General features: G+C 36.3%; 2 protein-coding genes across 7 annotated transcripts in view; one reads left to right on the top strand and one right to left on the bottom strand.

The window, feature by feature from the left end:
* Window positions 1-157: 157 nt before the first annotated feature.
* On the bottom strand, window positions 158-3,966 carry mpc2b (mitochondrial pyruvate carrier 2b). The gene is made up of 5 exons (XM_043249499.1): window positions 3,635-3,966; window positions 2,132-2,172; window positions 1,793-1,877; window positions 1,594-1,705; window positions 158-802 (listed from the first exon to the last, which is right to left on the bottom strand). Exons 1-5 carry the CDS (start codon window positions 3,732-3,734, stop codon window positions 757-759), a joined length of 384 nt encoding a protein of 127 aa, XP_043105434.1. The 5' UTR covers window positions 3,735-3,966; the 3' UTR covers window positions 158-756.
* A 1,076-nt stretch (window positions 3,967-5,042) lies between these two features.
* The window catches only part of dcaf6 (ddb1 and cul4 associated factor 6), a 24,013-nt gene continuing 1,377 nt past the window's right edge, over window positions 5,043-27,678 (top strand). The window contains exons 1-20 of one of the 6 annotated variants that reach the window (XM_043249383.1): window positions 5,043-5,449; window positions 8,368-8,429; window positions 11,340-11,432; window positions 12,027-12,212; window positions 12,366-12,479; window positions 13,745-13,880; window positions 14,140-14,351; window positions 17,656-17,749; window positions 18,459-18,575; window positions 19,555-19,932; window positions 20,936-21,112; window positions 22,650-22,709; window positions 24,115-24,355; window positions 25,168-25,277; window positions 25,357-25,669; window positions 25,848-25,877; window positions 26,730-26,868; window positions 27,011-27,167; window positions 27,256-27,344; window positions 27,601-27,678. The exon at window positions 27,601-27,678 is cut by the window's right edge and continues 28 nt beyond it. In XM_043249383.1, coding sequence (XP_043105318.1) covers window positions 5,362-5,449; window positions 8,368-8,429; window positions 11,340-11,432; window positions 12,027-12,212; window positions 12,366-12,479; window positions 13,745-13,880; window positions 14,140-14,351; window positions 17,656-17,749; window positions 18,459-18,575; window positions 19,555-19,932; window positions 20,936-21,112; window positions 22,650-22,709; window positions 24,115-24,355; window positions 25,168-25,277; window positions 25,357-25,669; window positions 25,848-25,877; window positions 26,730-26,868; window positions 27,011-27,167; window positions 27,256-27,344; window positions 27,601-27,678 — 2,874 coding nt within the window. In that variant the 5' untranslated portion in view covers window positions 5,043-5,361. Of the gene's footprint in view, window positions 5,450-8,367; window positions 8,430-11,339; window positions 11,433-12,026; window positions 12,213-12,365; window positions 12,480-13,744; window positions 13,881-14,139; window positions 14,352-17,655; window positions 17,750-18,458; window positions 18,576-19,554; window positions 19,933-20,935; window positions 21,113-22,649; window positions 22,710-24,114; window positions 24,356-25,167; window positions 25,278-25,356; window positions 25,694-25,835; window positions 25,878-26,729; window positions 26,869-27,010; window positions 27,168-27,255; window positions 27,345-27,600 lie in introns of all 6 variants that reach the window. The other 5 variants (XM_043249382.1, XM_043249386.1, XM_043249385.1 and 2 more) reach the window with 5 other exon arrangements.

The raw sequence follows: 27,678 nt of genomic DNA, 5'->3' as shown, positions 1-27,678 counted from the left end.
ATCAAAATAAACAGCAGCAGAAATGAGTAATATAGTATTGCAATTCTCCTAATTGTTTCAAATAAGTACTTTAAAGTATGTGATTTATTCATAATGCTGGATAAAAGTGAATACCTAGGCAAATCACACACATATAAACATTTACAAGTACACTTGATTATAAGGGTGTTTTAGTAAATTTGATTTTAATATTCCTTTATTTTGATGTTCATCAAATTTTCAATATTACAGTACAGTTCAGTGCGTAGTTTGTAACGTATGGGTTTTGACTAAAACAATTTATGGATATGTAAAAATTGGAAAAGGAAAAAAAAAATGCATTACAGTTGTTCAATAAATATTTCCTAAGAAATACATATAATGAAAGTGACTTCTAAAATTTATTTGGAGACATTCTGATAACAGTATGACAGAAGCTGAGTGAAGAAATTCACTCAGTGGTAAGAATTATGATGGTAGCTCAAGTATATTGGATGGAAAACATCTTTATCATCAAGATGCATTAGAAACACAAGCCTTTTAAAGAATGTACAATCATACTAAAATGAATATGTAACATTTTGTGCGTTATTAACAACTGTTAATTGTTGCTATAGGTACAAGTGGCACGGGACAATGACCTGAACTCTAAAAGAATCGGATGATCTCTGTTCATGAAGAAAGTATGTGGAGGCTCTATAGGATGGAGGGGAAAATTCTGGGGTACCAGTCGAGGAGAGTCCTTTTCGGGTCCTCTGGATGCACTTTATACAGGTATCAAGCCTGAGCTTCTTTCTCCTCCGCCTTCTGTTCCCGTTTATACCTGTGGGGAATAAATAGCTCCTATATTAAACACCACCCAACTTGCGCACACACCTAAATTACACAATGTGCTGGAAGCCCGGTCTGCTTTATTGCTGCCAGTCTTGTTAAAGTATAGATAAACAAAAGTAAGCCAAGTTCACAGCAGATAAAATAAAATAAAATAATAATAATAAACATTTCCTTTAATAAGCTTTTTTATTACATACATCTACATAGCTAGTGCCCCTGTGTCCTAATCTGCATAAAATAGTCACATTTCTTTTTCCTACCCTATTACGATTTATATCCAAGCGAAGTGGTTTCTGGAATGAGGAAAAAACTGACGTAGGGCAAAATTTTAATTTGGTCCAGCAGGAATTGATTGGATCATTATTTGCTATATTTACTGGGAGATGTTATTGTCCCACCCTCACAATAGTAAACACGCCAAGAAGATAGATTTCATCAAGAAAATTGTTTTCTGAAGATGAACGAAGGTCTTATGGGTTTGGAACAACATGAGGAGTTATTAATGACTGCCTTTTCATTTTGAGGTGAACTAACCTCAACCAACCCGTTCATTTTTTTGTCAGCCTTTGACAGATCCAGAAATGAGTCACACGAGGCTGTTGTGAATGACGTGATATCAGCTTTTACGCAAGACTAGATGGACTTCATTGCCAGACAGTTTGCGTCAGCTCAAGGTTTGTTTGGAAACTGGACAAAAGTCTAAAATCATTCACCTTTTGCCCGTTTCCCCATTTACGTGATTTTATAGCGCGTGTCGTATAGATGAATGAGAGTACTCACATCCATATTCTGTAGAGCTGTGATCCTCCTGCACCTCCGACAAAGAAGTTTACAGCAAAGAGATTCCAGTTCTTGGGTATGATAACCAGGGAATACCTGGACCAAATGAGACCTGAAAAACAGATAATGAGGGAGATTGGGATTTTTGAATTGTTTTAAGGAGAATTGGTTTAAGAATTGGTTACTGTGTCAGACATACCTGTGGCTGTCAGCACAGCAGACTGGGAGGTACTGAGTTTATCTGCTGGACGTGTCAAGTCTGCTAAGCCAGCTATGACCAGACCCTGTGTGAAATCAAAAAAAAGCAACAATTGTAAATGTAACAATTAAGAAATGTAACAATTACCTAACAATATATATATGTACGTATGATGGAGGGAATATCTATATATATATATATATATATATATATATATATATATATATATATATATATATATATATATATATATATATATATATATATATATATATATATATATATATATATATATATATATATATATAACATCCAGGTCCTGTGTTTTATTAATCTTACCCATTTAAACATTGGTGCCCAGAAGAAAACAGTCTTTGGACCTAATCAAACAGCAAATCAATACAGTTAAAGTCATGTTTCCCAGGGCAAATGTTCAGAGAATGTGTGTAATTGTGATAGCAATCAAGTGTTTCAACATACAAAACAGAACAAAAAAAAAAGCACTGACACAAAAGAGAGTTTTGGGTGATTTTTACACTAAATATTTGTTCTTGCCAGTACACTCTGTGGTTGTGTTCTCATAACAAATAAGTATAATATCTATCTAAAATACAGACTTGAACCTGCATGCCCGTGAGCTGATGGCACTGCACCGCAAACATGTTCACCACACCACGGCAGAGCACACACTATAAACTAATTTTTTAATAATAAATACAACATACAATGGCTGATGGTACAAATGTTTAACCAACTATGGAGTATTATCTGTAAACAATCAATGTTTAAATATTCAATAAGACTTATTGCACTGATCAGCTTAATATAGTTCCCGTTATCAGTGGTCTACATAATACAACAGGTTTGTTTATTTTTGTAACATTTAAATAAATCTGCATTAAAAAGACCCATTTTAATATCATTAAAAATATATCAGTAATAACATTCCTGTCAGTCAACCTCTGCTTATAAATACAAGCAATTTGATGTTGATTTATTCTACCACCAATGACTAGAACTCTAAACACTTCCTTTAGAAAACTCATGTAAATGTATTAGAATGGAAAATATTTTCAGTTATTCAGTAACAGAAAATATCACAGAACAATTTCTGTTTCTCAAGGGCACTTTGCACAGTACACTTTGATGACCTTTTTTGTTTTGATTTACTTTCTCTTTCATTACACTAAAGTCTTGCATGCAAAGCGGATTATTATTTACAATTATAATTTACTATGGCACAAGTCAAGACTTTAAAAAGCATTAGTCATGTTCCACAAAACATTAGGGTAAACAATTAAACAACTTTAGGCACATACTTCCACCGAACAGTAATTAAAATGAAAAGAAAATGTTAATTCTTATTTACAATATGCGTAAATAAATACATTTTTAGCCCTGTTTAGCATTCAAAATACTCGAAAGTACACAAAAGCAAGTATAGCAAGAACATGACTGCAGTGTCAACAATACACGAATAAATAAATACAAATAATAATATTCAGAAAATTCTACAATTTAACAGTGGCTATAATCCATTGCCATATTAATTACACGTCAAGCGCCTTCTAAAAACATTTTCTAAATCTACAATTTCAATTCCATTTTAGGCTATGCATCTAAGGAAACTAATTGTGATCTATATGTTGCACCGAGTTTACCATTACCTTTATTTTAAGGCTTTGGAGTCACTGTTTTGACCTTAAATAATGAGACAAAAACACCTGCTGAGGTAGCAGTCAGTTTCTATGGCTGCACCGTCGCTTAAGGGTGTGATGCCACCTCAAGAGGTTAACAGGATCGGTGTCAAATAAGCCGTCACGCTAACAGCATTTGCGTTACCTGCAGGGTGGTTATAAAAAGGTCTCAGTTTAGCCGGCAGCATATGCTCGATCCTGTCGAGGATTCTGTGGTAAGATGCTCTCAGCCCCACCATAGCCATGATGACTGCTAAACAAGCTAAATGCTACCACTGCACGAACTAAAATAAGGCTGAGGACGTGCAAAGCACTCTGCTGCTATTGACCCGTGATGTTAACAAAAGGCAGTCAGGAAAACAAGCCCTTTGGACGAGCATAAAGTTCAAAGTCTACGATATTGTCTTACTTTCGACCTTGCTAACACAGTTTGCTGCTATGTTGTCTTTTGAAGTGTCAGCGGGGACGCGTCGCGAAACTAATTGCGTCACGACGTCGCTGAGTCTCTGAGGTAAAGGATTGGTTGATATGGTCACGCCTCTTTGTGTGATTGGCTGGAAGGAGTTGGCACACTCTTAAAAGGCGGGGCCTGGCGGGCACTCTTTGGAAAGGAGTTGTTTTTGCGGTTACGTGGATAGTATAAAAATTCCAGTTAAAGGTTGTGGTTGAATGCTGGGCGTGGAAGTTAAAAGTTTCCATGCATTTCCATTCATTGCATTAGTATAAATAAATAAATAAAAGTTACTTTTAGTCCTTCTCATTATCCTTTTTGGAGGGAAGAGCGTAGCTCAACAAAAGCATGTTCGGAACGAGCATTTGTTGATGAATTGGTTGATTTGTTTTGATTAATACAATAACAAAAAGTGTCATTCAAATGCGACCGTAGACCACATAACCAGTCATACGGGTAATTTTTGTAGAAAGCTGAATAAATAAGCATTAAGCTGATATTGTTTGCTGATATGAAACTATTTTAAAATCTGGAAGCTAAGGTGGGGCAAAAAAACAACAACTAAATATTGTGTAAATCGCCTTTAAAGTTGTTCAAATTAAGTTTTAGCAATGCACATTGCTAATAAAAAAGTTTTAACATATCTACAGTAGTAAATTTACAAAATGTCTTCATAGAACATGGTCTTCAATATCTGACCTAATTATTTTTAAAAAACTGACAATTTTGACCCATATGTTGACTATTGCTACAAATATCTTTAAAAAAATATTAAAACTCGATTTTTATTTCTGTATTTTATTCCTGTATGGGACGTGCTACTTTTCCCATCGCTTCTAAGTAGAGACCAATCACCAGTTTCTTAAAATAAAGACATCATTGTTTTTCTTTTTCCACGTCAGTTTTACAGTCCTCTCAGCTAATACGATTGAATTGTTGTTTTTAATATTTTAGTGTACAAATGTTGTAGATGAAACGACAGCAAGGATGTGTTGAGATTTGAATGCAGTCGCTGATTCGCGAGTCTGCGTAAATGCTGCGCACACTTGACGCTCTCCAGAACGACCCACACATTACAGTCAACATACTGCGCGTCTCTTCCTTCTATTGGCTTTGGGCTCGAAATGGATTTGACGTACCAGAGCAGCAGAGGCTAAAGCGGATAGCCAAACAAGAAGCGCAATATTTTACTACACCTCAAAGCAATCATGCACAAAGTGTCGGAAACGGATCGTCGCGGGGGTGTCGATATCGAGGAGTAATATTTTCTCATTCATCCACTATCAGTTGTCGATGAACTTATAGGCGCTGTAAAGGGAAACAATAATAACCGAGCGCCACTGAAGGAAGACAAACACACAAGAAAAGCGTCTGCTCTCCTTTTCATCCATGCATGTCTCAACATTAGAGGTTTAAACACCATGTCCTGCTCTGGCAACCTCATTTGGGATGTACGAAAACGCACTATTGGATGCACAGATCCATATGCGGTCAGGACAAATTATTTAGGTAAGGAACTACGACTAATGTCACACCGTTGCACTTGAAAATCAGCTGGGAGACTTGTTGACGAAGACTTTCTAGGTGACAGCTGTCATTCGAGCTTGTACACAGGGCAGGGACACTGGTTAAAGATCATCTGACCTGTTACTCTAATGCTGATCTGTTTTCAGAACGACATGCTATCGCTGTTATTGGTTACGTTTTAATACAGAAAGAAACGGATTTGTCTGTGAAGGGCTCTGTGCTAAATTGCATAGCTGATTTTTAGATTTAAGGGGAAGTAATACGGTTGAATTGGCTATAGCGTCCCCCTTGGCTTTCTGCTTGTGATTTTTATCTATTTCAGCTTGTAAAATATGCAAATGGTGCATATCTTATTAAACATGGAGTTTCGTGTTATCTCAAAAAGTCCTTTGTTCAAAAGGTTACGTTTCAAAATATGTAAACAAACATGATACATGGCATATAAAATTAACCATTTCTATTTTATAATGAACTCTAAAGTAGCAAGAAAATTGATTGTCCAAAAACATTAAAGAAAAATAAGTAGCAATATCTAGGATGTACCTGTCGTGAGATAATAGGTTTGTGTTTTTGCATTTTACAGTATGTATGTGTATTGATGTATGCATTCACTGAAAGTCAGCACATTTTTAGGGTAACAAAGTAAAAAAAAAAAAAGTAAAAAGACAAAATTAGCTTGAGTTATAAAACAAAAAATGTTTCTAGAATTATTTTCAGTGTTAAATGCAGATGCTTTGCTGTATTGTTGTTGATTAAAGATATAATTAAAGAAAATTATAGATATATATCCCGAAATATATAAGAGCTATTTATTTATGTATTTATTTATAGATAGAGGCCCTCGGTATTACCATATCGGGATTGTAAAATATTTCCAAAAAAATTCATAATACACACACACACACACTAAATAAACAAACAAATAAATAAATAAATCTGTTATTTACTGACTCTTACATTGTTCAAAACCTGTACTTCTTTTTTTTTTTTTAACATAACACAAAATGAATGTCCATGCTGTGCCTTTCTGTACAATGATAATGAACAGAGACAGAAGCTGCTAAAAGCAGCATAAAAATAACTGCCAGGGTTTGAAATAGAATAGTGATGACAGAATTTTCTCTTTTTCTAGGAGAAGAGAGACATTTTTACTCAGTATTACTATGTGCCTCCATAATCTTAACATTATGCTTTATAATGATATAATGTTTATAATGATTATAATGTGCTCATGGCTTTTACAGTGAAGAGAATCTGACATTATCTTATCTTTAAAAGTCATTTTCACTTAAATCACCAAATCTTACCCTACTACGGATCTGTAGCTCTTTTACGTAGCCCTCTGCAACATAACACTTGAGCTGAGAGACCTGAGAGAAGTGTCAGCCAGGCTTGGCAGACTTCAAAGCACGCTTATGTAATAGAATCCACCTAGTCTGACCCAAATATGTATTTTAGACAATACCAGTTTAGCTCATTTCTTCTCTGTGCCCTAAGAATTACACGAGGAATTGTATGTGATTAATGGATTGTGCCAATGTGTTTAGTGTTTGGTGTCTGTGAGCTGTTTTACTCTGGATCTCACATTCAGATAGTGATGATAGCATTTCGTTCAGAGTGTTCCGTATTTAGCTCGGCTCTTGTTCATGTTATAAAGCCTGCCAACGCTAACGGTTAGAAACGCACATCAGCCAAAAACAACACAGAGTATCTCCGTTTTAATCATTTGTGAATGAATTGAGAATTTAACCTACATTCCTACAACTTCTAGTTTACAAATTCTAACCCAGTCAGAAATTCAGCCGTTGTTTTTATGTTTGGTAGACCGTTCTGTACCATCAATGCATAGAGCAGTGTCATCTCAGGCTACTGCCGTTCTCCAGGCTCGCACCATTGAAAATGGTTGACCTAAGTTTGGCACTTGCTATTTGTAGCTCCTTATTACACAGGCTGAAAATACAGCCATGGAAAGATCTGTGTTTTACCAACCACACGCAGATATCTGCTTGTCGGGAATAGGAACATAAATGCTATTAATGTTTTTTTTTAACGCACCGGCGTTGGATGTGATTTGGTTTTGTAGTTGTAAAGCGCAGGTATTGTTGGGTTTTTAAATCAGAATTTGGATGTCAAATAAATCTGGGGTAATTTACAAGAGATTAGACAAAACGAAAACAAAACAAGAACCAAAGCAAGCTGTTTGACATTATTAGAACAGTGTATGACAGGGTGTTTTCCATCTTTGTACAGCGACTCAGCAAATGCAGGAGGTAATGTAATAGTGTTGTGGCAGTTTTCCAAAGCAATGAAGATATCAGCGGCCATTAACAATCATTCCTGCCTTCTCGGTCACATATTATAGTTTTATGGTTGCTTTAGCTCAGATTTACACCATAAATGAGCTTTCAAACTTGGATTTGTGTGCCTGTTATTCATTTACTCTTCATACATTGCATAGCAAAGCTTAGCTTGAGAGTGAATGCGTGTTTCATCTGATCAAAAATACAATGGAAACATAAATGCTTTTTATATATTTTGATTTATCATATTTAATCTAAAATTAAAATGTATTTTAAAATGTAATTGAGCCCTGTGATGCAAAGCTGAATTTTCAGCATTGATTACTTCAGTTTTATCAATTATAAAGGTTTAATATAAAGGATTAATTTCTTTTAAAATCATCTTACTAGAAGATGTTGCTGTAGAAACCTGTTTGGAAACAGTTGTGCGGTTATATCTGGAGATGCTAGTGGCACAGAGATGAATGTGGGACAGGTTATATTATAACATGACATAATATAACAATATTGTTCTTATTCTCTTCTGTAAATTAACAGACAATGCAAACGTTCTTGGACATGAATGCCACAGTAAAATGTATACATTTTTTTTCTCCATAGGCAGAAGAGAGTTTGTGCAACGACTGAAACTCGAAGCAGTTCTCAATGTGCACGATGGATGCGTAAGTCTTTCAAGTCTTTGTTTCACCTGTAATGAAGTCTCCAGTTGTGTCGGAGGCTCTCGCCCCCCAGCGCTCTCTTTATGTTGACTAATTTTTTTCCTTGATAAATGTGCCTGTAGGAGAATGTGCCTGTCTGGGTTATATTGTCTCAGGGGAATCAATGTGCTTGTATTGTGTCTGAGTATTGTGTGTGTGTGTGTGTGTGTGTGTGTGTGTGTGTGTGTGTCTCTTTCCACTTATCAGCAGCTCCTGTTCTTTATCTGTCAGTGATTTCAAACTTAAAGGCTGATAGGCGCCAGGCAGCCATTGGGGACATCATTTGTCAGTGCTTTACTGCTGGGACATCCGACAAAGCCCTACACTTTATTTTAATTGCAAGCCTTGCAAAAAAAAAAAAAAACAACCAATATAACCGTTAACAGGCTTTAACAGACTGGAGTTAGGTTTGAATTTGTTTGTACCAGTAAAAATGATTCTGCGTTTTACTGTTTTCTTGTAACGTCCTTCATACTGACTATAGCAGTTATGGTTAAGTAACCTCTGTGAGAATTTGTGACCTAAAGATGGGTAGAAAAAATAGCAGCACATTAATATGGTCTTCCAAGGGTATATAAAGCGTGTGACCTTTGTAAAGTACCCACTGGTAGATGCCGTAAATACATCTGATTGTGTCTTTGAATGCATTAAGTGTTCACTATCATTTAAATAGTTTAGTTTTTTTTTTTTTTTTAAGAATTATTTTATTTACGAAAAATGCACAGTAACGTTTTTTTTTTTTTTAGAATGTTTTATTTCAAATAAATGCCGTAATTTCTATTTATCGCAAATAAGAGTTTTTTAGATTTCTTCAGCAGCAAAACAGAACATTAAAGATATCTGAGAAAAAATATATATGTATTTTTAAATTAAATTTTAAATTATAACAGAATTTCACAATATTAAAGCTTTTGCTTAATTCCTGCTCAAATAAATGGGTAGCTGACATATCAATGTGTCCTAAATGTGAAAAAAATGAAAAAAACCTCAAACTGTTTGTGACTCTAAGTATGAAGATACAATTCTCTTATGTTATTTGTATGTTAACGTTTTTTGCTATGTCACACTATAGGACACAGTCCAATTTTTTATTGAATTACCCAAATAGTAAGCATGCAAGTTGTTCCAAACCTGTTTGAGTTGTCTTTCTTCTGTTGAGCACAAAAGACGATAGTTTGAAGAATGCTGATAACAAAACAATTTATAATAGCCATTGACTTTTCCATATTTTTCTGAACTATGAAAGTCAAAAGCTACCATCAGCTTATTTATAATATCTTCTTTTGTGCCCAACAGAACAGAATCATGTACAATTTTGTGTAAATGAAGGGTGGTAAATTATTACAGGATTATCTAATTATTTTAATAAACAGACTTTTATATGACCATTTAAAAAACAAAGGTTGCAGATGTAGATATCTAGATACTGTTAGCTAGTCTTTTAAATCTAGCTTTCACTTTGTAGGGGCTAAATGTATATTTATATTCCCATAAATTAAAGAAAAATATGTGTTTAACCATGAACCTAATTCTGTCTTTAAAAAAACATAGAATTTATAAAAGCTATTCCTATTCATGGAAATTTCTAAAAGATTCAGTTTATAAACAGTTTGTTTATTCTGTTTGATCACACGGCCATCCTCTAGTTGCTCTAGTTGATGTGAAAATCAGGACAAATGCACAGAAAACCTGCTGTGCATTTTTAACTGCAAGAAGAGGTGTCTTTTATCACCTGGCTTTGGGGTAACGTTTCAGGTTCCATTTTAGTCTGATTTGAAGCACACTCCCTGCGTTCACTAAGGACACGGTTCACGCTGCTTTCAGCGCTTGTTATTTTAACATGAATTGCATCTTACTACATCTAACACAATCTAATTCCATCTCTCCACTACACAAAGCAGAGCCGTAGAGTGAAAAGCGGAAGAGCAGAATGAGGGATAAATGCTTAATCCCTCCCAGTGATGTTATTTTAGAAAGGCAGAGGTCAAAGGAAATGGACCCTGTGTGATGAGGTTTGAGCTGCTCTAGAAAGAGGAGGAAAAGCGTGTATCAGCCTTGAGTTAATGAAATATTGATCGCTTGCTCTTAAAGGCACAGGCAACGCACACTACCTCAGTCCATTTCAGCTCTAAAACTTCAAAGCAGGATTTTATGTGATGGTTAAAATAATGATTATGTCAGTAGTTAGGTCTAGGTAAAAAAAAAAATTTATTTCTCCATTTTATGATTCTCATTTTTATTAAACAATATAGATTCTTAAATCCTGAATGTCTGAAGATACAATTAAAAAAAAAGACTACGACTTACCAAAATCCGTATTGTGTCTCATATAATGTATTTATTTAATTGTAACTTTATTATTAAAAACTTAATTGAGTGTAATTTGTGTTTGTATACAAATCAGCTCATTTTAACCTTCAATATTATAGGAATGTAGCAGCAACTGATTTTCTATGTATATTTTACATTATTAGTTGAGATTATTCGTTTTTTTTTCCCTTGAGAAAATTTGTCATGTCGTTTACTGTACATGATTTATATCAAGAGTAATCTATATTAAATTGAACAGAATCGAATCAAAATCTAGAATTTAATTGAATTGTGAAATTTTCTTCAAAAACCCAGCCCTATGGTGCTCTGTTAATGATGTCAACAAATACAAATGACTTCTGTGGAACACAAATGAAAAGTTCTTTAAAATCTCCTTTTGTGTACCAAGAAAGACATTTTTATATCCATGATGACAGCGTGTTACAGTCTGGTGAACTATTTCTTTAATCTCTTGATGGAGATATATGAAATTATGGCACAGTTTATTGAACAGATGAAATTAGCGTTTGGTGTTTTTCATCAACATTTGTGTTTCTTTTAAAGGTTAACACCATATCCTGGAATGAAACAGGAGAATACATCTTATCAGGTTCCGATGACACAAACTTGGTTATCACAAACCCTTACAACAGAAAGGTAAGATAACAACACAATTGCTATAAATAAAGCTGTATTTCACTTTAGTAATGTGTGCTAATGTAGGCATTGTTTTAAAATATTGGATTATTTTTAATCTCTGGTGTACGTATTGTTCTTAGAATATATTAAAAAACTTTAATTATCGGTGTTGGTGGATATTGGATATGATTTACATGCATGTATATAAAATGCCATTGTTGTTGTGTGATGCTCGTTTGAAGTTAATCTTTAACAAGTCATAATTAAATAACTTGAATAACTGTTAAAGGTATTTTTCATGCTGCCGTTTTTTAAATATAGTTTTACATTTGAAGTGCAACATTTAAAATAAACTATAGAATACAGATATATAATCCATAAATATGCTAGTATAATCCATTTATTAGTTAGGACAAATAATGAAAATGATTGTCATCTATATCCATTTATATCTGTCAGAAATTTCTAGAAAATAAATAAAAAATTGATGCATTGAGTTCTGATCATTCTAAAATGTTAAAGCTTGATTAAACCAACCCTGTGCAAATCATTGGCCTATTTGTTATTTTGTTCAGTTAATTTAAAATTAACATGCTGTACTTTTGTCTTAAGGTCAAGACGACTATTCGTTCAGGACACCGGGCCAACATCTTCAGCGCAAAGTTCATGCCCCACACTAATGATCAACAGATAGTGTCCTGCTCAGGAGATGGCATAATTTTCTACACACACACAGAAAAGAGCCAAGAAATCAACAGGCAGTGCCAGTTCACCTGCCATTATGGCACTGCTTATGAGGTACGATGTTATGTGAAGAGTGCAGTGAGAAGAAAAGCCACAAACAGGGATTGGTAATGTTTCCCCGTGTCAGCCGTGTCTTTGTTTGCAGTTGACACGTGGTGAGGTGGAGGTTGATGTCTCATATTTTTCTCTTTCTGTTTCTGTCTACAGATAATGACTGTGCCAAATGACCCATATACCTTCTTGTCCTGTGGAGAAGATGGTACAGTGAGGTGGTTTGACTTGCGGATGAAGACGAGCTGCACAAAAGAAGACTGTAAAGATGTAAGAACGTTTTGAATGTGTAGTAGATACATCATGAAACACTGCATGCCCAAAAGCTCAGGGGAGGATTTGCTGTACTGATCTGAGATCAGGCTCTCCTCCCACACCCTTTAGTCTCACCATTACAGCTGGTGAATGACACTGATGCAGAACCTGAAACACATTTTGAAGGAAGCGGTATCCGACCTTGATTTTTCAACCCACAGAGTGGTTGTGGTGAGGACGCTGTTAGCCTGAGGGCACAATTGCTTTCTGTTGCTATCAGAAGACATTTTTGTGTGAGGCTTAGACAACAAGCACACTGCTTGTAAGTGCTGTTTGGATCTCTGCTTGGGTTCTGCCAGTGGCAGGGCTTCAGCTGTTAAATAGTATTAAAATACAAAAGCAGGATTTTGAACCAATTCAAATAATAATAATAATAAATAATAAAATAAATGTCATGTAGTTGGATATCTAATGGCAAGGGTTTTTACCATTACTATTTTTTATAAAGATACTACTACAAGAGGTCCCTGAGAACCTATACATTTAACAACATATAATTATACCTTTACTGATCCGATGAAATAATATTTATGTATATCTATAATACTTTTATTTATTAAAGATGCATTCAATTGATCAAAGGCATAGTATAAACTATATACAATGTTGCAAAGATGTATGTTGCAAATAAATGCTGTTCTTTTAAACAATCCCGATTAAACAATCAAACAATCCTGATAAAATATATCACAGTTTCCACATTATTATTATTAAGCAGTGCAACTGTTTTTGAAACACTAGAAAAGAGCACCATAAATCACATTAGATTGATTTCTGAAGAGAAGTACAGTATAACTCTGATAACTGGAGTAATGGCTGATAAAAGTTCAGCTTTGTTATCAAATTACATGTTAACATTTATTAAAACAGAAAAGTTATTTTTAAAATTGCAATATTTATTTCGTTTTATTTATTTTTTACTGTATTTTAGATTGAATTAATGCAGCATTAGCAAGCACAACAGACTTGTAAAAAATGATTAAACTTTTTAACATTAGTGTACATTATTGATTATGTTCTCTATTATCATTATTGATTGTATTATATACTGCCAACCAATCATGTTTCTGAAGAACAGCTTTGTTTTTTCTGTTTGACCTTTGTGTTTGATTTAATAGTGTTTACTAAAGATTTCCTGATATATAAGTTACTATTCACATATTTATTCCTCTCTTCTTCTCTATGTCATTCCTTTTTTTTTTTCTGCTGTACCTTATCAGGACATTTTGATTAATTGCCGGAGAGCCGCTACCTCAATATCCATTTGCCCACTGGTCCCCTATTATCTTGCCGTGGGCTGTTCAGACAGCTCAGTGAGGATCTATGACAGAAGAATGCTGGGAACAAGAGCTACGGGTAAGAAATGATTCATGTTTAGCATTTCAGCCTTTTGTTCTTCTGTGTATCAGTTTCATGGAGGATCCAATATGTGTCACGTGATTTAATGATCTTTTATATTTAGCATTTGGAGTCAGATTTGGATCTGTGTCCTTTCTCTTTCGATGAGAGGTCTTAAACTCTCAGAACTCTATGAAGCGTTCTGTTCCTCCTTTAGCCCAAATTTTTAAACCATTCTTTAAAATGTTTTCTAAAAACTTTTTTTCTGTTTCATTAGGTAATTACATGGGCAGAGGGACGACCGGCATGTGTGTACGTTTTGTCCCAGCCCACCTGTCCACCAAATCCTGCCGCGTCACCTCTCTGTGTTACAGTGAAGATGGACAAGAAGTGCTGGTCAGTTACTCCTCTGACTACATCTACCTGTTTGACCCCAAAGATGACCAGGCCAGGGAGCTCAAGGGCCCTTCTGAAGAGCGGCGAGAGGAGGTAAGCAGATATCAGGTCTACCTGAGGTAATCTGTTGTCAGAGAAGAGGTTGCATTGATCACATCATTTAGATAGGAAGAGTTAAAAAGAGTAAAAAGCACAGCATGGTAATAGCGATTAGTGTTGAGAAAATAAAAATTTAAAGCACCATGTGAAAATATAGACACAGAGAAAGATGTGAGAGAGGATTTGTGTAGAGAAATAAGAGATTTTGCGTGTAGAGTAGTGGAATGATTCATGGCAAATTCATTAAATCAGTTGACCAGATCACAAGAATACAGTGTCTCTTGTCATTTTCACATTGTGAGACAGAACAAAAAGGAAAAACCCATGAATCTGCAACATAACACTTGACAAGACTACAACAGTTCTTGTGATATCAGCGCCACTTTAAAAATACCAACCAATATTTAACTATAGCATGGATAACTTGAGGTTTGTTTAATTTTACAGATCAAATGTTTTCATGCAGAATTAAAGGAACAGTTTTTTTTTTTTTTTTTTTTGCAAAAATTATACAATAACAAACCTTCAGGCCAATTTAAGATCTAGATAAATTTTTCTTCACTGACTCAACAGGTTTGGCGAAATTTAGCTTTGCATCATTTGCTCACCAGAGGATTGTCTCCAGTGAATGGGCGCCACCAGAATGTCCAAAGAGCTGATAAAAACATTACAGTAATTTTACAAGTAATTCAGATGGCTCCGGTCTAATCAATTTGTGAGGCAAAAACAAGACTTTATTGTCCTCTCTCATCAAAATCCACCAACATATTTGGGGTCTGTGGATTATTGTGGATTATTTCCATTGGTGAGTGAGTGATGTAAGGCTAAATTTCTCCAAATCTGTTCTGATGAAAAAACAAACTCATTTACATCTTGGATGGTCTGAGGGCTGAAAATGAATAAATTCTCAGCAAATTTTACATTGTGAAAAGACACCAGAAAACTACTTGTTCACTCTGAAGCATTCAGACTATCTATCATGTAACGAAATTGAATCCTTTTCGTGATTTATTAATCGCATAACACCATATCCTACTTTCGATTTGAATTCCATAATTTGCGCAGCCCTAATGGAAGTGGAGCCAGACATCTGAAAGTCAAGAGCGACTGGTCTGGGGGCGAGTGGGTGCTGTTAGTCTGTTCATGCCTAAAGCAAAATCTAAATAAAGGACTTTTGAAGTTCTTTGCTCTCTTGTCTCATGCACTCTGTATAATCCTCAGCAGTACTGCGCTTCAGTGGTGCAGTTTGAAATTAGTTTTGTAGAGGATGTCAAAGAGGATGGATCAAACAACATTGATGCTATGGTTTAGGATCTGGATCACTGCCTGCTGCAATGTTGAGAGATATTTCCTTGTTAAGACTTATTCTGGCCAGGAAATAAAAATATGCAGTAGGGAATTTTATATTTTAATACCACATTGATGTTGTGACAAATGCATTCAATGAGTAAAATTGTACAGCCACACAACATGCTTACATGAGCCTAAATATATTTTCAAAGTAGGACTGAGTGCAGTTTTAAGGTAAAGGAAGTTAGACATGCTTTGTGATTTGACATCGTGTACTAACCAGGCGTGATGCAACACGTTTCCAGCAACAATTATCCGTGATAGTGAATGTCCCATTTTTGATACCAGCGAAGACAATCACAGCCAATCCAACAGAAGCAAAGCATCCATGCAGATTCATAAACACTCATTTATTTGGTCGAAAATCAAAAATGTGTGTATTTTTTTTAACATACTGCCCATCTACATACTCTTTCTGTGTTGGGATTGTAGTGGTGAAATTTGCTGGGTCACCGCTCTGGTCCCTTCAGCTGTTGTACGGTGTGATCAGCTGTGTCCGGATCCCCCGTGATCAGATTCCTTTCCAAATAGAGGTGCAGACACATGCAGAGCTCCACAGCTGAGACAGAAATAGGCACCCAGTGCACAATGACTGCCAGCAAGAGTGAAGGAGCTCCTGTTGACTTCAATAAATCTTTGCTACAACACAAGGGTTTTACTCAATTTTTTTGCAATCAGTGAATGTGGAGCTAAAGCAATGTGAAATTGTTGAGGGCTTAGTGTGGTTTACTTGTATGTATGGCATTCAAACTCAGCAGCAGAGATATTGGAGAGGGGCCCTCTTAGGACCTATATGGTATAGTCTATTCATTAGATAGGGGCCCAACTGTGCAAAAATGTTTGCCAAAGGCCCTGCTGAGGAGATGTTGTGAAGTAATGTACTACAACTACCGATTAAATCAATCATGAATTCAAATTGACATTTTAAATTATTTTGTAATAATATTAAATATTTTTAAAGAGCCATTCTGTGTACTGCTGGTTTTAATTAAAATAAATTGCAATAAATCACCTTAACAGGCATGTGTCCTCTCCAGCCACTTAAGTAAAAAAAGAATAGCTCATTTTATCGCTCCATTTGAAGTGAAGAGAAGCTGCAGTGCTCATTATTAGATTATTTTTAGAATGAATGCATTGGTCTCTGATGTGCTTTGTTTGGTCTAATGTGGCTCTGTTAGAGCCGGTACTTGTCTTGTTAATGCACCCTAGCACCCAAAATAGAGTGTCCTGACTGACTGCGACGGTAAAAGTGTGAGAGTGAGGCACGTGGCAAAGTGGCCTCAATAGTTTATCCCATCAACATCCCAAGGTCTTTAATTTTTTTTCAGACCTCTTGTTGGATACGGAAACCACTTGACACATATTGTTTCAAATTGAGTGTTGCTTTTTAAAGGAATAGTTCAGCCCAAAACAAGAACTGAAAAGCTCATTATTTCCTTTCCTTCTTCAGTGGAACACACATTTTGAAAAAAAAGGTTTTTGTGCACATGAGGTAAATCTTTATGATGCTAAAGCTGTTAAAGTAATCATTATTGATGTACAGAGTTATATTCTTGTTCCTTACGTTGTAATTGTGCTATATTTTAACTTGGGTGGCACAAAGAGATATATACATTTAGTTTAATTTTACCTTATTATTGTAATATTAAAATATTACTTTTTTTTTTTAGCAAACAATGTAATGATCGGTGAACCCCCTTTAACACACCTCTGGTTTCAAACCATGATGGCAATTCTGCATTGTACTTTGCATTGTACAGTAGCCAAACCCTCTTTTACAATTATGAGATCTGCCCTCATTAAAATGCTTGTTGGTCATACTTCCTGCAAACATGCCGGACTAGATGATTCTAAAGTGATGTCAAGTCTCGGGGTAGAGAGTGTTATTTTTAGGGCGTGTGAGAGGTTTTGACCGTGACTGACAGCTTGTTGATGTGTCTTCCCACAGCTGAGGCAGCCCCCGGTCAAACGCTTGCGTCTGAGAGGCGACTGGTCGGACACAGGACCGCGTGCTCGGCCTGAGAGTGAGAGGGAGCGTGATGGTAAGATGAGAACATGCACAAATACTGGTGTCGCAAACACTGCAGCACGGATGGTCCATATACACTGAGGGCTCTGTTTACAAACACACTTATTGGGTGACTTGCACAGGGAATAGATCCACAGATATGTGTTCTTGTACAAATTGTGGATCTGTTTTGTTTAGTGTTTCTTTTATTCTATTTTGGACTAACCTACCTTGTATTAATACCTACTTTTTATTATACCTATTAGCAGCATTTCATAGTTAATCCATAATTTTATTTTATCTTTAGCCACTCACTGTCAAAAAGGTCTGCTATGCTTTAGACTTGTGTTAAAATGTTAAAGCATCTAGGCATTGTCTTCCATAGTTGTTTACCACAAGCACTTCAGCTCCAGCTGTCTCCTCCATGAACAGAGCTGTTGTCTGCACTGGCATTCTCCACCATGTTTTTAACGATCTGAGGCCTGCAGTCTCTGGTGTATCTCAATACATCTTTAATCTCCCTCAGTTCGTTTGTCTTTGAATATCAACAGCTTAGTTTGTCTAAGGGGAGCTTGTTATCTTTTCACAGGGATTTAGTCCAAAGACTGCTTTACTGCACTACTTCCTGGCGTATTGCTGCTGGCTCTTGATGCAGGCTTTCTGTGCTTCTGCTTTGTGAGCGGAATGATTTCGGTTCTGATCTCTTTTGATATTGATCATGAAGAAGTTTACTTTCTTCGCAGGAGAACAGAGTCCGAATGTGTCGCTCATGCAGAGGATGTCGGACATGTTATCACGCTGGTTTGAAGAGGCAAGCGAGGCCCAGAGCAGCAGAGCACGCCCTCAAACTCGGCCCAGAGGTATAACAGCCTGGATCCACACTGAATATGCTCAATGTACACAATGTTTATGAATATACTGATATATTCGTTACAAAGGTTTTTAGTATAGAAAGAAAATCTGTATATGTAAGCAGCAGTATACTATGGAAGCTTGTTTGCACCACTGAATCAAAAAAGGTAATTGTGACATAAATTTGCAGTTGTGACTTGCAGTTATAATAAAAGAAACTCAGAATTGTAAGATATAAACATTCAACTCTGAGAACATATCAGTGTTGTGATAGCAATTGCAAGTATTTGTCTCCTCATTATGAGAAAGAAGTCAGAATTGGCAAAACTAAACTCTGAATTGTAGGGGGGCCAGAACTGAGACACAAATTTGCATCCGACTTTATTTTTTTATATTTAAGTTTATATCTCACTATTCAGACTTTATAACTGTGAATTGTGTCAATTGTGAATTTATGATTCCATAGTATATTTTATGAATATATCGACAAACAAAACATACAGTTTGACCTCTCAGTAACAAAATACTGGTTATAATGATGTGGATATGTTTGCACAAGCCCTGTAATTTGGCATTCCAGTTTAGTCAAGCAAAGTTATAATGTTATAATCTAAAAATCTTCAAGGACCAATGGTAGTTTGAAGGTGTTAACAAACTTTTCTGAAACTTTGCTTTGGCAAGCTGTTTTGAAATCCATACAGTTTCTTTGGACCTGATTTAAATGACATCACACCAGACCATTCTTAATGGTTAATAGCTCTTCCATGTGATTTACATTGGCAATGCACAACACATTTAACTCTATGGAGACAATTTTGATCCTTTTCGTCAATAAACATCAACCATTGAATGGTGCACATATCACATAAAAGAGTCTAAATCATGTAATTCGAATGTTCTCTGTTTTTAAGAAAAACCTCCAAAAACTCCATGAATATAAAAAGTACTCTTAAATATTAAACTTGAGGTTTGATGATTTTCTTCCAGGTACGGCTGCTCGACCAGAGGGAACATCTTCAACCTCAGAAACACACACTCAGGCACAAGAGCCCACTGAGGTCTCAGCTGAAGGAGTGATAGAGATGGAGACGCCTTCTTCTGATCCTCCGCCTACACCTGCTGCTCTTCCTGCACCTTCAGAGCCTCTCCCCAAGTCTATCTCCTCCTCCTCCTCCTCAGGCTCCTCCTCCACTGTGACAGCTCCTGCCCCGACCAGCTCATCCTCCCTGGAGAGCGCTGCTTCCTCCTCTCTCCTTTCATCCCCAGACACAGAGCAGAAGAGCCAGGATGAAGTTACGCCTACTCCCTCGGCTACACCCACTCCTTCAGCAACACCCACCCCATCTAGAGAGGCAGCTTTATCTGGTAAGTCTGTCACTGTTTGCAAAACACTGAAGAGTGCATTGATCTTTAATATGAGACAATGGCAAAGTTTACATGCACATAATGTTCCATTTAATGTCCATATAATATGTTAAAAACTTTTATTTAAAAATACAGCCGTTAAAAAGATGTTTTTGTTCACATATACTACTGCTGTACAAAAATTTGAGGTCAGTAAGATTGTGTTTAAAAGAAATTATTTGGCATATTAGAACGATTTCTGAAGCACTGAAGTAATAGCTGCTTCAGTTTTTCCAACACAGAAATAAATTACATATTAAAATGTTTAAATATTTCATTTTAACATATTTTGCAATATAATTGTTTTTAAAAACCGAAGTAGTGGCTTAATTCCAAGCATATGATCATATTCCAGTAGTAATCAGAATTTTCTTGTGCATGTAAATGCAGTCATTGTATCTCTGCTACATAAAGACAATGCACTTATAATTAACTTTTCGAATCATATTCATTTCATTCCATTTATGTAAGTGGTCCATTTAGTATGTCTGCTTGCTATACATCTTTCAGCCATCCAGCTATGCATTTTCTTTTCTCAAGACCTATGTTTTGACTGATTGTTGTCTTTAAGTGAGGTTTGTTTTTTGAATATTATGGGCCTGCAATGAACAATCACATAAACAGAGGCAAGATGTTACATGTAGTGTCTTTATATCGAATGACAAACCCCTCCTTTTTGCTCATCGTGCCATTGCAGGCAATTTTATGCATGCATTTCTGTTCATGCCCATAAAACGTGTGTGGACGTGTGAGTGTAATGAAAGCTTTTTTTTTTTTAATTTTTTTATGATGGGTGATGAAACCCAGCAGTCTTGTCTGACATCACTCAGCCTACAGCTTCAATCATTAATTTGCTCTTTTCCCCAGCATTTCTCCTTATCTATGATTTGCCTCTCTTCTTTTTCCCCATCCCATCCATTTCCCCATCCTGCTCTTCTCTCTCCCTCTGACCCCCCACTGTCAGAATATGGTCCTCGCAGGCTGCCGGTAAGTTTAGTGTGTAGACGTTTGCAGAGGCTGCTTCTCCTGTCTGACCCCCCAGGACAGGGCAGACGCTCAGTCCCTTCTGTTCCCGTGACCTCCAGCACAGAGAGCTCAGCCCAACAGGCTGCTGCTGCTGCTGACGCAGGCTCCCCTGCAGGTTACCATCTCTTCCCAGCCTGCATCTCGTTTACCCCGCTCTCCTTTAACCTCCTGACCCCTCTGGCTGCCTGTTTCATGGCTGTCCTGGTTTGCTGCTGCACCTCTGGCTATGGAGTGTGTTGCTCTTCCTCTCTGCCACTCAGACTTGCACACATCTAACCGCTGGTCATTCATGCTCACATTCACATTCAGCTCTGCTCCAAAACCTAGTGAGCTGCCCATCTGACAGACCCCCCCCTATTTGATTTATTAAAATGTAATTTATTCCTGTGCTGTATTTTTAGCAGCTATTACTCAAGACTTGCTACTTTAGAAATCATTCTAATATGCCGATTTTGGTCAAGAACCATTATTACCATTAACAAAAACTGATGGTCTTTTTAATTTTTTTTTCTTTTTTGTGAAAAATGTTATACAATATTCAAAAGCATTTATTTGAAATAGAATTTTGGTAACAATGCAAAAACCTGTATTGTTACTTTTAAACAATGTAATGTTTTCTCAGTTAATAAATGTTTTAAAAATAAATGTAAAAAAAAACAAAAACTTTTGAACCCTTATGAATCATATACTGACTATTTGGACAAATTGACTCTATAGATAAGCGTCTATATCAAATGCATCCTTATTAAGGGCAGGGCTTTAGAATCTAGTATTAAGTGAGGCAGCTTACTAGATCTTGAAACAGAGCTCAGATATCAAACGTGCATATACTGCCATCTGTTGATTGATTCATCTGAAATGCAATCATATAATTACACACAAAGCTGGTTTGTACTGTTTGATGTGGGCAGTTTTTTCAGTCTCCAATTTAAACCTTGAGCATTGATCCACTTTTATATTGTTCTTTTCATACCTTCTCTTTGCAATATTGTGCAAAATACTCCTTAATGCTACCAGCGAGTGTGAACTTTTTGTAGACATATATGAAATGGTTGGAGGCGAACCGAACATACATGTTGTTTTTTGAAGCCAGACACTTAAAGAAAAGTTAATTTTATTCAGTATTAGTATTAGTTGATTCCGCAACATCCTAACATTATATTTTGCTGGGTATTCGCAAACTCTCTCCAAAAATAAATGGCTTCTGGTTGCTTTGTCGCTGCAAGGCACTGTCAGTATGGGTCTGGTGTCTGAGTTTCTGCCACCATCAGTCTGAAAACCTAAAATACGAATTGCTGTGTGACTTGCTTATTCTGCCTGAAAGTGAATACTGCATTAAAGAAGGCTGTGCATCAGTTTGTGCATCAGTTTGTGATAAATTGTGCTCTTTGTATACCTCCTGGATGTCATTCCAAGTTTCAAGGAACGGCTTACTCAATTTGTAACCCTTGGCTTTGTGTTTTTAATCCAAAATTCAGCCTCTTTGACTCATCTTTACAGAGTTTTGTGGCTTTTCAGTTTGTTGTGGGAAGGTTTTGTTTTTGTGCCCTGCCTGTGCTGCAGTGTGTTTCCTGAGGATTTAGTTCTGCACTTAAATGTTTGTACTGGCTCTTGTTATTTCAGTTGTTCAGTACATTTTATTTTTGTTTCAGATTCTCCCTCATCTGTGGTAAACAAACAGCTTGGATCCATGACTCTGGATGAGGAGCAGGGTGCGTCCTTTCTTCTTTTTTTTTTTTTCCCCTTCTCCTTTTGCTCAATTTTGTTCAATCCTTTGCGTCTGAGATCTGTACATTTCTGATTGAAGCGGCTCTTGTCCTCATCCTAAGAAGAGTCAACAGACGTGTCTCTGGATCAACAGAGAAACTTCAGAAAGATACAGAGGCTTTCTTTCAATCATTCTCAGTCAATGGACATGCTTTTTCTCCCCTTCTATGGGGCCGAGTTCATATCAAGCTCATCTTTCAAATAACATCCTGAAACAAAGTTCACTGTTTTTCCCCTCTCTCTCTAATGAGCTCACTCTCTGTGAGACTGATGTAGGCTTGTAACATCAAAACTTTGCTTAAAGGGGTCATATCACAATTTTTAATTGATAAGTTGAGTAAAGCATTTATTATTAAAATGTTTGAAACATACTAGTAAGTACAGATCAAGTGTCCAGATCCAGATCAAAATACTATGTAATGAAACTAAGCTAGAAAAATATTTAGAATTTTTTTTAAAATATTACGAAAAATGTCTCACCAAGGCCAAAAAAGTAAGAAAAGAACAGTATTATTGTGAAATATTGTTACATTTAAAAAATAACAGTTTTCTGTTCTTACATGTAGTTTATTTTTGTGGGAATATTACTCTAGTCCTCAGTCTCACATATTCCTTCATCCTGATTGAAAATACAGATTTAAGTTTTTGTATTTGTTGTTTTGTTTAATTATAAATTAAATAGTTTATAACAAAAATGTTTATGGTATGATATGAGTTTAAGTATGATATGACTCCTTTTAAATGACTTCGCTATTCAGCTTTGGATTATGGAATGTTTCCTGAAAACCATGAAAACAAGCAGATATTTCTTCTTTACGGCAGTCATCTTTTCTCCATGTCCATACTGGTGCCTGTGATTTTTCTTTTTTTTTTTTTTTTTTCTTTTCCTCCTCAGAACAGGAAACCTCAAATCCTTACTACTTTCACTTGCGCTGTGCTAATTCTCTTTGCTTTGAGCTAACTGCTTGCAATTATTGAACAAAACTCTAAACTAATTTGTGTAGCCTGATGTCTATCTGCACGGATCACTTTGACACATATTCTTTTTTTTCCTTCTTTTAATTTTTGTAAACATTAACTATTAAAATCTGAGTCTGCTATCTGTGCCATTCTGAAACGAGGCATTTCTCAGTACTGTGAAAACTGCAGAAAAGCTGGTGCATTGTTTTGGTATTGTTTTATTTTAGTATCACTTAGGCATCCCTACTTGGCAAGATAATTGCATTCAAATATTTCAGAAAAGCTACTTATGTGATTAACTGCAGTTGTGACTGATGTGATGTTCCTGAGAAAAGCACTAACGCTAAAAGTCAAATTTTACATCCCACCTTCCTTCTGTCTTCCCTGCAGGAGGTGCAGAAGCAGCGGGACATGTATCCAGTGATCAGAGTACAGGTGTCAGTGAAGCTTCCCCAGACACTACAGAAACTGTGCCATCCACATCAGCACCTTCACTTGGCAACAACAGCGGGAGCAGCAGCACTCCTCCAGGGCCCGCGCGGACCGGCACAGCAGAACCTGTCCTTAGTCTGCACTACAGCACTGAAGGCACCACCACTAGCACCATCAAACTGGACTTCACAGATGAGTGGTGAGTGACCAGAGAATCAGCTTGACCTCAGTATACAAATCACACCCACAAGACCTTAAGATGCCTGCTATATAATTTATAATTTTATAGTTTTGTTTTTTTTAAGTGTACCAAAAAATGTTGTACCAAAAACGTTTTGTGTATGTAAGGTCCTGAATTTGAAGTATACATTTGTCATGTTTTCTCTGTGAAATAAATCATTTTGTTGTTAACCTATAATTAAAAGCCATTTTCTTAATTTAGAGAAAGCTAAAATAAAACGAATATTACTTAAAATGAATTTTAAATGAATCAGTTTAAGATTGTTTAAAAAAACATGTTAGAATCTTGCCATGGCAATTAACTGAAATAGTGTGCTAAAACTAAAAATAAAGTAAAATTGAAAACAAAACTTATAAATAAAATAAAAAATAAATACTAGATTAAAAAATTTAACAAAAAAAATGAAAATGAGAGAAACAACAATGAAGATGAATAAAATCACAAAAGCACATTACAAAATGACTAAAACTAAAATAACACAAAAATATAAACACTATAATATGTTATTATAAAATAGTAACACATCATTATAATATTATAATTCAAAATAATAATAGATACTATAATAATATATGAATCATACGTAGACAAGTCACATGTCAACTTTGTGAATATAAAAACAAGTTCTAAAACCAGTTTAGAAAAGGTCCATTCCTGTGAATAGCAAATGATTCTCTGAAATTCACTCCTTTATTTAATTGTAATTGTTTAAGGACAGCATTCATTTGTAAGAACAAATCCCTAACCTTGTTTTGTTTGACTATACACAGGAGCAGTCCGGCTTCCAGTGCCAAAGGCAGCAGTGTAGGACAGAAGCCTGGGGAGATGGGTGAGAGTCAGACCAGAGAGGAGGAGCCCACAGGTCAAACCTCAGAGAAAAGTGAGTCCACAACCACATGCCGGTTGCTTTAGAATTTGCTTGACTTTCGAGGTTAACTTAACATTTCTCTCATTAACAGCTTCAAACTCACCCTCAGAGAGTCAACCTATATCCGATGGGGGCAAAATTGCAGACGGTGGCACGGAAAAGGCCTCCTTCAGCTCTCAAAACAGCACGCCTCTGGCAGCACCACCAGAGGGCCTGTCCCCTGAAGACACGGCTCACTCCAGCGCTCCATCAGAGGAGCTCCAGGCTGCTGGTTCGGCGGAGCTGAGCGAGCGGTGCAGGAGGAGCGAGACCGCTGGAACGGGTGGCCAGGGTTCGACTCAACCGCCCCGCAACCAGGACTCTGACGACAGCGACGACGACCCCATCCTTATCCCTTCAGCCAGGTACAGAGGAGGGCAGGGACAGAGGTATGGACTCTCGTCATGTCAAGATGTTTAATGATGCAAATCGTCACAATGTGTAGGCAAATGAAATGACAGACGGGAAGTCCCATAAAACATGAGAACATGAACTAAAAAGTCATAAGTAAAATGCTACTCTTCTCATTAGATTTAATTACAGAGGATCAGCTGTAGGTGATAGGATGATAAGGTACTGTAATGTTTCTGAGATGAACACTAATATAATCTAATTGCAAGGATTTACTTTTCATTAACACGAAATTCATATTGTGTGGCTGTGTAAAATATGCTATTAATTATATTAAACGTGTGTGATTTAGTAGTTCATATTAACTATATTTCTGCCTAAGAGTATGCAAAAATGTTTGCATAATGACCCTTTGGTTAGTTACTAATCAAGTGAACTAATTTCATGCATGAATTTACAAGTTACCTTAGGTATAGTTGTTTGGACTTCCAGAAATATTCAAATTAAAAAATAATAATAAAATCCTGCCTGATATTCTTTGAACAGAGAAAAAAAAAATTATTGAAATAGAAATCTTTTTTATAAGATTATAAATGTCTTTAATGTCTGTTTTGATGCATCCTTATTGAACAAAATGTTTTCGTTTCTTTAAAAAAAAGATACAGATAATGTCAAAAAACTGAGCTTCCACAGCTCAATAGAGACATCAGTGATTCATCAGATTCTCTCAATAAAACTTTTCTTCTCTTAAAGAGACTGTTAAAAAATACAGCTATGACTAAATTAAGTCACACTGTAATGAATTATCAGCTATTGCTAATGAAACATCAGAACCACATCATTGTATGAATTTAACATGCACATAAAAGTTAATGCAGTTACTGTTATGTCATGAGAGCCGACATTGTCTGAAAAAAATATATTTAGATCAAATATGATCTCGCACAATCCTGTAAGGCTCTGTAAAACTGTTTTACCATCTTAGACTTATATTCTGTTGAGTTGTGATGTGTTTTGTTGCTGTGCGTAAATGATTTTTCATGAGCATTGCTCTGCATGCTCTGTCTCTCATAGACGCTCTGCCGCGGCTCGGATCCAGGAGCTGTTCCGCAGAAGAAAAGAACGGAGAGAGATGGAAGAGAGTGAGACTCAGAATATCAGGAGACCCTCTGTCAAGATGATGTACAAGGGCCATCGCAACTCCAGGACCATGGTACGCCTGTTTCTTGTCTAGTGCATTATTGTATACAAAAAGCAGATTTCTGTCACTTGTTAGTTCTATTACAACATAATCATGTAAAAATTAAAAAAGAATTTCCATATGCTTCACTTTAATGACCTGAACGTGCATGTAGATTAAGGAGTCGTGTTTCTGGGGGAATAACTTTGTGATGAGCGGTTCGGATTGCGGCCATATCTTCATCTGGGACAGACACACAGGAGAGCACCTGATGCTGCTGGAGGCCGACAACCATGTGGTCAACTGCCTACAGCCTCACCCTTATGATCCCAGTAAGGAAAAAGATACCTAAAAACAGACACGTGAAACATTTTGGATAACATCAATTGGTCTAATGGTCGTTTTTTTCTTTTTTAACAGTTCTTGCTTCATCTGGAATTGACTATGACATTAAGCTGTGGTCGCCTTTAGAACAGTCACCGTCATTTAACAGGGTCCTTGCTGAAGAGGTATGAGCAATGTTTTCTGCTTAATTCGCTGACGAATGTCCTGTTTTGACTCTTCAGAATGAATTGTTTTTGATATGTAATTCAATCCCCACTAGATGGCATTAGAGTATTGAGGTTGTGCAAGAAAAGTATCTGCTTTTATAGAGGAAAATGCATAAAATAGAGGCTTTTGGAGGCAGTTTCTTTGCTGTTGCTATAGGAGTTAAGTGTTGGCAAACCCATGGATTTAATCTCCTGAGGTGTTTGTGTTCTGTAGGTGATTGCTCGTAACGAGTTAATGCTGGAAGAGACGAGGAACACCATCACCGTCCCTGCTTCCTTCATGCTCCGAATG

This window comes from Puntigrus tetrazona, chromosome 9 (genome assembly GCF_018831695.1).
Source record: "Puntigrus tetrazona isolate hp1 chromosome 9, ASM1883169v1, whole genome shotgun sequence".
In the NCBI taxonomy this organism is placed as follows: Eukaryota; Metazoa; Chordata; class Actinopteri; order Cypriniformes; family Cyprinidae; genus Puntigrus; species Puntigrus tetrazona.
The sequence above is the reverse complement of the archived record's forward strand: the minus strand, read 5'-3'. Positions and strand labels throughout refer to the sequence as shown.

What these genes read in the sequence shown, in the direction of transcription:
- mpc2b (XM_043249499.1), bottom strand. Translation starts at nt 3,734, where the DNA reads ATGGCTATGGTGGGGCTGAGAGCATCTTACCACAGAATCCTCGACAGG. An exon ending in TTTTTATAACCACCCTGCAG is followed by an intron (nt 2,173 to 3,634) that starts GTAACGCAAATG and finishes CTGTTTGATTAG; the next exon opens with GTCCAAAGACTGTTTTCTTC. An exon ending in CAGCTCTACAGAATATGGAT is followed by an intron (nt 803 to 1,593) that starts GTGAGTACTCTC and finishes TATTCCCCACAG; the next exon opens with GTATAAACGGGAACAGAAGG.